Here is a 12,050-nt window from a genome sequence, read left to right on the forward strand (position 1 = left end):
ACACAAGGCATCAAAACAAAAAATAATAACCTTAAAGGAAAAGACGATTAATTCATCTTATTAAAATTGAGAATTCCTATTTGTCAAAAAGTACTAACAGGGCTTCCCTGGTGGCGCAGTGGTTGGGAGTCCGCCTGCCGATGCAGGGGACATGGGTTCGTGCCCTGGTCCGGGAAGATCCCACATGCCGTGGAGTGGCTGGGCCCATGAGCCATGGCCGCTGAGCCTGCACTCCACAATGGGAGAGGCCACAGCGGTGAGAAGCCCACGTACCGCAAAAAAAAAAAAAAAAAAAAAGTACTAACAAAAGAGAAAATACAAGTTTCAAAAGCTTGAAGATATATGCAATACATATAAATGAAAAGGAATTTGACACAGAATACCTATAAATCTTTAAGAAAAAGGAAAACAAACTCATGTTTGAAATGGACAAAAGACGTGAACAGGTATTTTTTTAGAGGTGAACCATAAGTAATCAGTGAATTAAACAATAAAACCACAAGAAGACACCCTTTTATACCCACTAGTTTGGCAATATTTTAAAAGTTTGAAGAGGATGCATGTTGGCAAGGATGTGCCATATGGGAACTCTTATTTGCTGCTGGCAGGAACATACTTGGGTCATCCACTTTGGCAAACAAGTTGATGTTATTCTTTTAGACTGAGTATATAACTGCGCTCCTAAGTATACTGCCAGAGAAACCTTTGCATATGAGGACCAAGAGATGTATATATGAATGTTCAGTGCAGCATTGTTTGTAACAGAAAACAATTGAAAATTGCCCAAATGTCTAATAGCAGGAGAACAGATAAGTAAATGTATGGCTTATTTATACAGTGGAATACAAAAGTAAAAATGAAGGGCTTCCCTGGTGGCACAGTGGTTAAGAATCCGCCTGCCAATGCAGGGGACACGGGTTCGAGCCCTGGTCCAGGAAGATCCCACATGCCACAGAGCAAATAAGCCCGTGTGCCACCACTACTGATCCCAGGTGCTGTAATTACTGAAGCCTGCGTGCCTAGAGCCCGTGCTCCACAACAAGAGAAGCCACCGCAATGAGAAGCCTGTGCACCGCGACAAAGAGTAGCCCCCGCTCGCCGAGCACAGCAACGAAGAACCAAAGCAGCCAAAAATAAATTAATTTAAAAAAAAATTCTTTGAGGAAAAAAAAAGTAAAAATGAATAAACTACACCTACAGGAATCAATATAGTTGAATCAGTAGCAAGAAAAAAAAGTTGTAATTGAATACATTTGATACTGCTTTTTAAAAAGTAAAAAATAAAAACTAAACATATTGTTTGGGAATTTACAGTATGTGGTAAAATTATAAAGAAAAACAGGAATGAGAAAAAAACTTCTGGAGAATGGTTACCTCCAGGGGTTGGGATAGGTAGAAAGATGTGGGATCAAGTTGGGGGTGAGGAGGTGTTCTGTGTTTTCTAAATTAAGTCGGATGGTGGAATCATGAGAGTTAACTTTATTATGATTCATAACTTCTACATACACACAATGGTTTGTTATTTTTTTAAAAATCCCCAGGAGGCTAGATATCACAAGTAGAAAAAATACCTACAACTTAAAATGCTTTGCAACTCGTAGACAAACACGAGGAAGGGTTAAGACTTTTCAGCTTGTATTGGTTGTATTGCTTTGTTGTTAGCCCCCTTTCTTTCCTCCTTTTTTAAAAAAAATATTATTTATCTATTTATTTTGGCTGCATTGGGCCTTTGTTGCTGTGCATGGGCTTTCTCTAGTTGTGGTGAGCAGGGGCTACTCTTCGCTGTGGTGAGTGAGCTTCTCATTGCGGTGGCTTCTCTTGTTGCAGAGCACAGGCTCTAGGCATGTGGGCCTCAGTAATTGTGGCACGTGGGCTCAGTAGGGTAGGCTCTAGAGCGCAGGCTCAGTAGTTGTGGCGCACGGGCTTAGTTGCTCCCCGGCATGTGCGATCTTTCTGGACCAGGGATGGAACCCGTGTCCCCTGCATTGGCAGGCAGATTCTTAACCACTGCGCCACCAGGGAAGTCCCTGATTTCACTCTTGAACAGTAGACATAGTTACGTTCTTTGTAACAGCTGTATAATATTCAACATGGATTTACCACAAATTATTTAGCCATTCCGTTGTTGATGGACATTTAGGTTGCTTCCCGTTTCCTGCAAACATTGCCGCACTAAAAATCCTTCTTAGAGTTCCTTTTGTGACAGTATTTTATTTCCACTCTCCCCAAATGTGGGATCACTAGGTTAAAGAGTAAGTATATATATATATATATATATATATATATATATACTTTAAATTTTTACAGTAGTATGGTTGATTTACAATGTTGTGTAAGAGTACGTGTATATATATATATATATATATATTTTTTTTTTTTTTTCCGGTACGCGGACCTCCCACTGTTGTGGCCTCTCCCGTTGTGGAGCACAGGCTCCAGATGCGCAGGCTCAGTGGCCATGGCTCACGGGCCCAGCCGCTCCGCGGCATGTGGGATCCTCCCGGACCGGGGCACGAACCCGTGTCCCCTGCATTGGCAGGCGGACTCTCAACCACTGTGCCACCAGGGAAGCCCGAGTAAGTATATTTTTTTAAAAAATAATAGATATTAACAAACTACATCCCTAATTCGGTGGCAATTCACTTTCCCACCAGCAGGGCAAAAGTGCATCCTTACCTCACATCTATGACAGCAATGGATCACTATTGTCGTTCTGTCAGTCTCATGGGAGAAAATGTTACTTTGTTGTTGTTTTAACTTACAGTTCCCTAACTTCTTAGTGAGGTTGGACATTTTATCATATGCTCATTGGTGATTTAATTCTTCTTTGAACTGCCTGTTCAACTCTTTTGTTCATTGTTCTATTAGGTTGACTTTTATTATTAATTTTTAGGAGTTGTTTTGTATATTAAACACATTAACCCTTAACACATGACATGATTATTCCCCATATCTCCTTGTGCAGTTCCTGCTGACTTGAATATCTTTTGTCACATATACAGTCAGCCCTCCATAGTCACGGGCTCAGCATACATAAATTCCACCAACCACAGATCAAAAATATTCAAAAAAAACAAATTCCAGAAAGTTCCAAAAAGCAAAATTTGAATTGGCCGTGGACCAGCAACTATTTATATAGGATTTACATTGTATTTACAGAGCATTTACATTGTATTAGGTATTGTAAGTAATCTAGAGATGATTTAAAGTATACGGGAGGATGTGTGCAGGTTACATGCAAATACGACACCATTTTATACAAGAAACTTGAGCATCCTCAGATTTTGGTGTCCAAGGGTGTCCTGGAAACAATCCCCCAAAGATGAGAGATGACTATAATTTTTTAAAAAATTTATGTAGTCATAAATGTCTTTCTTTTCCTTTATGGTTTCTAGACTTCTTGTCAACCTTATGGCCTCCCCTACCTCAACATTATACAGATTATATGCTTCTTAATTTTCTTTTGCTCTTTTCACTGATTTTGGATTTTTTATACTCATACCTTTAATCTACTGTATCTGGAATTTTTTTTCTTTTATGTGATGTACAGAGTCTTTTTGTTTGTTTGGTTTCTTCCAAATGGATAGCCAATTATGAAGGTAACATTGATTAAATAAGCATTCTTTCCCTGGTAAATTGAAATACCATAGTGTCATAGAAAAAGTTCTTGTACACACTTGGGCTGTTTCTGTCCTCTCTGTTCTTGCCATGGATATATTTTGTTTATTCCTGTGTGAATACCTTGTTTTGAATAAAGCAGGTCTCCCTTCACTTCTTCAAAATTTTCTTGGTTATCCTTGGATACTTGTTCTTCTGCATAAAGTTTAAAACTCCCATTGGGTTTAAAATTAGAATTATATTAACTATAAATATTAGTTGAAGAGGGAAGGATGTTTCTATATTAATTTTTCTCTTTCAGTAACATGGTATCCTTCTATTCATACCATGTTTTCTGTTTTTCAATAAGATTTTATAGTATTCTACTATAAGATTTACAGGATTCTACTTCTTATTCTAAATGGTTACCTCTAGTATGGGCAAAAGTTATTGGATTCTGCATGGCTATCTTATATCCAGATACCTTTCCAAATTCTCTCATTATTTTAGCCATCTCTTGTGTTTCTAGACATGTATTATATGATCTGCAAACAGGAAAAAAGTCACAAATTTTCTATTATTTATACAGATTTTTTTCATTATCTTATGCATTAGCTAAAACCTCTAAAACAAAGTTGAATGACAAAGGTACCAAGCATCAATGACTTATTTATTTAATGGAAATGTCTTCAGTATTTCACAGTTTAAGCTGATGTTTGCTGTTTGATATTGATAAAGGTGTTTAACATGAGAGCTGCCACCTTAGATGTGAAGTATGTAGTGCACAATGGGGCAACATCTAAGAGGAGTTTGTTTTCTCCCAGTGTGCTGGATCAGTTTAAAGTATCTGTTCCTTGTAGGTCAAAGGTATAAAACAATCTGGACCTGATGTCTTTTTTAGTGATAGATTTCAAATGATCTTACCAGTTGCTTATAACGTTATTGGTCTGTTTAGGTTTTCTAGTTCCTCTTGGGTCAAATTTGGTAGTTTATATTTGGCAAGAAAACAATCCTTTTTTCTTTAAGATTTTTAAGAATATTACCATATATTAATAATTTAATAAATTTAATAAACTGTCCTAATTTTAAAATATTATTTATATCTATGACTGTATTTCTTTCTTATTCTTAATGTTGTATATTGTGCTTTTTCTCAATCAGATTTGCAGTGGTTTATCTATTTTATTCCCCTTGTTTTAAAGAACCAGCTTTTCATTTTATTTGTAATTTCTTCTATTTTTAATTTATGGTTGTGATAGGCTAAATCATGCCGCCTCCCAAAGATGTCCACAACTTAATCCCTGCAAGCTATGAATATGTTATGTTACATGGCAAAAGATGCTTTGCTGATGTAATTAAGTTTATGGATTTTCTGATTGGGAGAAAACCCTGGATTATCTGGGCAGCCCAATCTAATTACATGAACCCTTTCAAAAACAGAGAACTTTGGCTGGAGGAAGAAGAGATGAAGAGGAGAAAGAAGGAGAAGTCAGAGAGATTCCAAGCCAGTGAGACAGAGGGGGCCATGTGCAAGGAACAGAGAGAGGAGCTAAGGACAACCCTCAGCCGACAGCCAGTGAGAGTATGGGGACCTCAGTCTTACAACCGCAAGGAACTAGATTTTGCCAACAACCTAAATTAGCTTGGGAGCTGATTCTACCCCAGAGTCTTTCCATAAGAGCCCAGGCCAGCTAACACCTTGATTTTGACCTTGTGAGACCCTGAGCAGAGAAACCAGCCAAGCCAATCTGGACTTCTGATGTAGAGAAACTGTGAGGTAATATATTTGGGTTGTTTTAAGCCACTACGTTTGTGGTAAATTGTTATGGCAACAATAGAAAACTAATACAACTGTTCATGGATTTTTTTGTTGTTGTTGTTGTTTACTTTTCCTTGTATATTTTGCTGTTCTCTTTTAGTTTCTTTTTTTTCTCCTGGTTTTATTGAGATATAGTTGACCTTCAGTTTCTTAAGTGAATACTCCATTTACGTATTTTAAGTTTTTCTTTCAATAAATAAAGGCATTTAAGCCTGTATTCCTCTGAGAACCATTTTATCTAAGACCCATATATTTTTCAATAAATATTTTTTTTTGCTAATCCCTAGATACTTCTTAATCTTATATATTAAGATATAGAGCACAGTATAAATTGGTTTTTAGAAATTCCAGATTAAAAGGTATATCTAATATAGGAAACTTTTTTTTTAGCTCTAAAAGCTTTTATTGTTATACAGAAATGCATGTGTATTTAGGAGATACAAAAAGTGAAAAGAAAAATAATCAGCTGGAATCCAGGCACCTAGAGATCATTTCTGTTAACATTCTGATGCATATCTTTCCAGATGTTCAGAGAATGCCTTGGCATATAACTAACGCACTTAAAGGCATTTTATCTAATCCATTTTAACTACTGTACTCAAAACCATAGAACCCTCTCACAGGCAAGCTCCATAAAGTTTTGGGTGGTCTCCATTCTGCTCCTCAGAAATATGGCCGTCCACTGAGGATGATCAAACACGGGCTGAGTGATGGTGGGGATGTTGTAGAAACAGCAGGACCATGTGGGGAGAGCTCAGGATTGGAAAGACCAGCGCCTGAGTCCCAGCTCTGCCACCTGCTGTGTAACCTGTGCGTCCTCAGCATCTGTAAAGACTATCTCACTTGAAGGACTATGTGAGATAAGCAGAATGACTCACACTGCGCTCTGGCTCTAGTATCCTGCATTCTGGTGTGGCACAAAGGAGGTGAGGCCAAGTGAGGGGAACAAACCGCTGAAAGCAGAACAGAAAGCTAGGAAAGTCCCAAAGAGATGCTAGTAGACCAAGGGGGTCCCCAAAGCAACTGGCAGCACCTCAATGGCCCCTGCTCTTGCCATCCTACTCTCTGAAGGGAGAGGGTCCACCAGCTGGCAGCAGAGTAGGACGCTGTCTCCCAGATGAGAACACTGAGGGAAAATCAACTTTGAGGGCAGGAGATCTGGGCTAGGCTCAGTCACCCAATTTGAGATATTTTCCTTGTTCCTTCTTGATCAGTAAGATCATGTTTGATACAGGGTTCTCCCTATGCTCCCCTTCTGCCTGGCACCTTCCAATCCGCCAATCCCTACCTCCAGGCATGCTAATGCAAACTTAAATTATTAATAGTGTCCATATAGATATCAACTTTTACTTACTTAAAATTCAAAAAGGCTTAAGGCTTTAAAAACCTTACTTTAAGAGGCAGAAAAAGGACAAATACATGTCTGCTAAGAGATCCTTTTTTAAAGAGGTCATACATTCATATATTCTAAAATATGCCTTGAGGTTTTATGAACTCACTCCAGTTTCTTCTCCTATATCCACAGAAAAGTAAGTTCACAATGATGTCCCAATCAGGAGTTGGATATATGTACTAAGGAAGGGAAGTGAATTGACATAGTTTGTCAAAAAAATTGACAAAGATTTTTCAACAAAATGGGTAACACCAAAAACACTAAAAATTAACCTTTACTTTTGTGATCTAGAACAGCCAAATTCCTACCTCACTCCATTAACTTACATTTAAATATAGTGCTCTTAAGAGTATGTGTTTCTTGGGGACTTCCCTGGTGGTCCAGTGGTTAAGACTCGTGCTCCCAATGCAGGGGGCCTCGGTTCAATCCCTGGTCAGGGAACTAGATCCCCCATGCCGCAACTAAGAGACCGCATGCGGCAACAAAGACCTGGTACAGCCAAATAAATAAAAACTTAAAAAAAAGAGTATGTGCTTTTAGTAAATGAAGACATTTAATAAATGAAATGAAAATAAAATAATCACTGAGCCTTCAAAATCTAACAAAGACGTAAAAATTCACCTCTTTACTCATAAAGTTAAACCTAGAAAATAGAAGTGTCAGAGAATGTTAGAAAGAAATCTATAGCTCTTGCCTATGCTAGTTTATCCAGCACATGGAATTTAAAGTCCAAACAATGGCAGCCTAGATATTATGAGATGGCAATTTCTCTACATACATATGTCCATATTTAAACCCTTACATTCAAGCTCAAAACTGAATTCTGCAGTTCTGGTGCCCCCTCAGGGGGAAATACTTATAATGGAAACAAATGGAACAGTGACTAGTGGGAATGAGATGATTTCCAAGAAACTATGAATGAATGGAAAACATCGAAAGTATCTGAATTGTTTTACTTTTTATATCTTGTTTAGAAATACACTGAGAGGGCTTCCCTGGTGGCGCAGTGGTTGAGAGTCTGCCTGCCAATGCAGGGGACACGGGTTCGAGCCCTGGTCTGGGAAGATCCCACATGCTGCCGAGCAACTAGGCCCGTGAGCCACAACTACTGAGCCTGCGTGTCTGGAGCCTGTGCTCCACAACAAGAGAGGCCGCGATAGTGAGAGGCCCACGCACCGCGATGAAGAGTGGCCCCTGCTTGCCGCAACTAGAGAAAGCCCTCACACAGAAACAAAGACCCAACATAGCCAAAAATAAATAAATAAATAAATAATTTTTGTAAAAAATTAAAAAGAAATACACTGAGATACTGACCTGTAAGATGTAGAGAACGACAGCTGTCAGTCCAACCCAGCTGTGCAGACTATACATATTTGGGATGTTCCTGGCATTGTGGAAATCAACAACAGCCACCAGAGAAATAATTGCAAGAATGGCAGCAACAGCGTTTAACCCTGCATGGATGGATTTCATCAGGAGCTTGCTGCATTTCCAGGTCCATGGCAGTCTGTATACGATGATGGCTAAAAAGAGACAAAAGTGGACAGAATGTAGTGGTGCTGTTTTTTTAATCAACACAAGATGAACAGTTCGACACAGTGAACACTCCCTTTTGTGAAACCCTTTTCTCATGGCTTCTGCTTCCCGCCTCTTCCCTGCCTCTCAGTGGTTCCTTCTTGGACTCTTTGCTGGCATCTTCTTTACTCCCAACTTATGAACGAACCTTGCTGCCTCTCAGGCTCAGTCCTAGGATTTTTTTCCTCTCTCTGCTCTTTCTCTGCGTGATCTCATTCAATCTTTCATTAAAATGCTACCTGCATGGTAGGGACTCCAAAATTCTCATCTCCAGCCCAGAACTTTCTTCTGAGCTCCACACCCACATAATCCAATGGCTTCTTGACATCTCCACATAGATGCTTCTCAAATATTTTAAAATCAACATGTCCAAAATGAAATTCTTAATCTTATGATCTGGTTTCTTCATATAAGTGTCTTAATTTGACAAGAAAAAGACAGACTAAACAATAGAAAAATATGCGCAAAGATTTAAATAGACAAAGTATATCCAAGAGTATATCTAAGTATTTCACAAAAGAGTATATCCAAGTGACTAATAAACATAATAAAGATATCAACTTCATTGGTCAACAGAGAAATGAGACTACCTCTGCCACATATCTGAATGGCTAAGTATGGAAAATACTGAGTATTGGAGAGGTTGTAAAACAATCAGAACGCTCATGTTCTGCTGATAAGAGCTTAAATGAGAACAAACACTTTGGAAAACTAGCAGCATCTACTTAAGCAAAACATATGCATACTTTATGATCTAGTAATTCTACTCCTGGGATTATGCCCCAAAGAAGTATGTACATAAGTTCACCAAAAGACAAGTACTAGAATATTATTACAGCACTATTCATTGTAGCCAAAACCTGGGAACTTCCCAAGGTCCATCATTAAGAGATTGAATAAATAAATTGTGATATATTCACACCATGGAATAATATACAGCAAAGAGGATGAATGAACTAAATCTAGAACTTCACCCAATGATATGGACCAACCTATAATGTCAATGCCAAGAAACCAGACATAAACAAGTATATACTGTATGATTCAATTGATATGAAAGAAAAGTCAAGATATTGGTTGCCCTTGTGAGGAAGGGGTATAGCAACTGGAAAGGAATGCACGAGGGATTTCTGGGCTCCTGCTAATAATCTGATTTTCAAATTAGGTGTTGGTTAGATAGGTAATCACTGAGGGAAGATTCATTAACCTATATATCTATATGTATACTTTTCTGCATGTAGATTAAACTTTAACAAAAAGATACTTAAAAAGTTTTTTTTTTTTTAGTGTCCTGGCTTAAGCAATAGGTTATATACCCACCTTACCCAGCATGCAATTAATTTTTGTTCTGAAAACAATAGCCTGCCACAACCCACCCTCATTCCACTCCTTCAGTCCATGTCAGGGAAAATTTAGATATCTGGAAATATATGGCGGATTGAAAATGTTTAAAGAATACTTCCTTGGAAAATGGATTCTATTATATCAGCAGTGAATCATGTATATTTCTTAATCCCAGAAAAGAAGCAGACACTGCTGCTGCCTTTTCCCTTCAAAGACATTTATAATTTGAATATATGAAACTTAATTGGATCATAAAAATGTAAAAGATTATCTTGTCCATTTTCAGGCAGAAACACAAAAAACCTACAAAGATAGATGTGAATTCAGCCTCTTTAGAGCTTTCAGCACAAGATGTCAATCTTCCTATTATTTGGTTCCATTCCAACATTTGACAGGCCTCACCATTAGGACAGTATTCCTTTTATGTAATACAAATTCTGAAGGACTACCACTTACTAATTTTAGTGCATATATGGCTATCTTATAAATGTTGATTGATTATATTTCTTTAAGGATATGAAAAGTTTGTAGACAATCATGTCTATATTCAACAAATTTTTTCAAACCATTTAATACAACACCTTAAAAGGTACACTTTGTTTTTTTGGCCGTGCTGCACATCTTGCAGGATCCTAGTTCCTCGACCAGGGATTGAACCCTGGGCCTTGCCAGTGAAAGTGCCTGAGTCCCAACCACTGCCATGGCCTGGGTTCAATCATTGGTCCAGGAACTGAGATCCTGTAAGCCCTGTCGCATGGCCAAAATAATTAATTAATTAATTAATTAATTAAAAATAAAAGCTAGTTCAAGGCCCCTTCTCATCCCTACTTCATCCTCTTTGAAGGCAAAAATGTGTCTTGCTGTTTCTCCTTGTATCCCCAGAGCCTAGGACAGCCCTGGGCTCAAAATATGTATGCAGCTCCATTAGTATTTCTTTTTAACTTATTTTGAGATACTGTGGATTTACATACAGTTGTAACAAATAATACAGAGAGATCCCATATACTCTTCACACAGTTTCCCCCAGTGGTAACATCTTACATAACTACAGTATAGTATTACATCCAGGAAACTGACGTCAATATAATCCACTAACCTTTTTCGAATTTCAGTAGTTTTATTTGTGTGTGTATGACCCTTAAGGTTTTTTTGGTTTTTTGTTTGTTTGTTTGTTTTGCGGTACGCGGGCCTCTCACTGCTGCGGCCTCTCCCGTTGCGGAGCAGAGGCTCCAGACGCACAGGCCCCAGACGCACAGGCCCACCGGCCATGGTTCACAGGCCCAGCCGCACCGCAGCACGTGGGACCCTCCCGGACTGGGGCACAAACCCGCGTCCCCCGCATCGGCAGGCGGACTCTCAACCACTGCGCCACCAGGGAAGCCCTAGTATTTTTTAAATAAATAAATGTAAAGCACTTTCTGCAGACTGACCGAAGTCCAGAAATCAAATTGATATCAACTCTAACACTGTGGTTTCCCCTCCTCATGCTTTTTCTCCTCTGATGACTCAGCGGCACACTCTATATGATCTAATGGGTTTTTTGGTTTTGGTTTGTTTTTTGCATTTTAAATTATTTTTATACTTAAAATTATATCATGAACATTTCACATATCATTAAATTATCCTTGAAAACATGAATTTAAGGACTGTATAATATTCTCATACATATTGGATTTTCTAGATAATAATCAATTGTATGTTGACATACAATTGGCATATAGATTATTTCCAATATTTACTAACTTCAACAAAAAGTTGAAGTAAAATAAATTTCACTGTCATAATTATATGATTCTTTAGTTTTTAAGGAAAGCAAATGCCTCTTTACCCAAAGACTTACTAACCTTTTATCTACACAATCAAGTTTTTTGCAATCAATCTGTGATCAGGCAGCAGTAAAATAAAAATCTACAAAATATTAAAACCTAATAACGTGGGGCTTCCCTGGAGGTGCGGTGGTTAAGAATCTGCCTACCAATGCCAGGGACACAGGTTTGAGCCCTGGTCCAGGAGGATCCCACATGCTGCAGAGCAACTAAGCCCGTGCGCCACAACCACTGAGCCTGAGCTCTAGAGCCCGCGAGCCACAACTACTGAGCCTGCGAGCCACAACTACTGAAGCCAGCGCGCCTAAAGCCCGTGCTCCGCAACAAGAGAAGCCACCGCAATGAGAAGCCCATGCTCTGCAACGAAGAGAAAAGCCCATGCACAGCAACGAAGACCCAACACAGCCAAAAATAAATAAATAAAATAAAGAAATTTATTTAAAAAAACCCAAAAACCTAGTAACGCATTTCCCTTTTTCCTGGTTTAGCCTCATTT

The 12,050-nt window shown here is 38.6% G+C and overlaps 1 protein-coding gene across 2 annotated transcripts in view; it reads right to left on the minus strand.

Annotated features, from left to right (window-relative positions):
* Positions 1-12,050, minus strand: part of CYBRD1 (cytochrome b reductase 1) — a 36,174-nt gene that overhangs the window by 12,142 nt on the left and 11,982 nt on the right. Inside the window, exon 2 of one of the 2 annotated variants that reach the window (XM_081242842.1) lies at positions 8,124-8,332. The exons of the other annotated variant lie outside the window; for it this stretch is intronic. Coding sequence (XP_081098968.1) covers positions 8,124-8,332 — 209 coding nt within the window. The remainder of the gene's footprint in view (positions 1-8,123; positions 8,333-12,050) is intronic. 2 annotated transcript variants of the gene reach the window in all.

The sequence above is a fragment of the Mesoplodon bidens genome (assembly GCF_964165515.1).
Source record: "Mesoplodon bidens genome assembly, chromosome: 8".
Taxonomy (NCBI): domain Eukaryota; kingdom Metazoa; phylum Chordata; class Mammalia; order Artiodactyla; family Ziphiidae; genus Mesoplodon; species Mesoplodon bidens.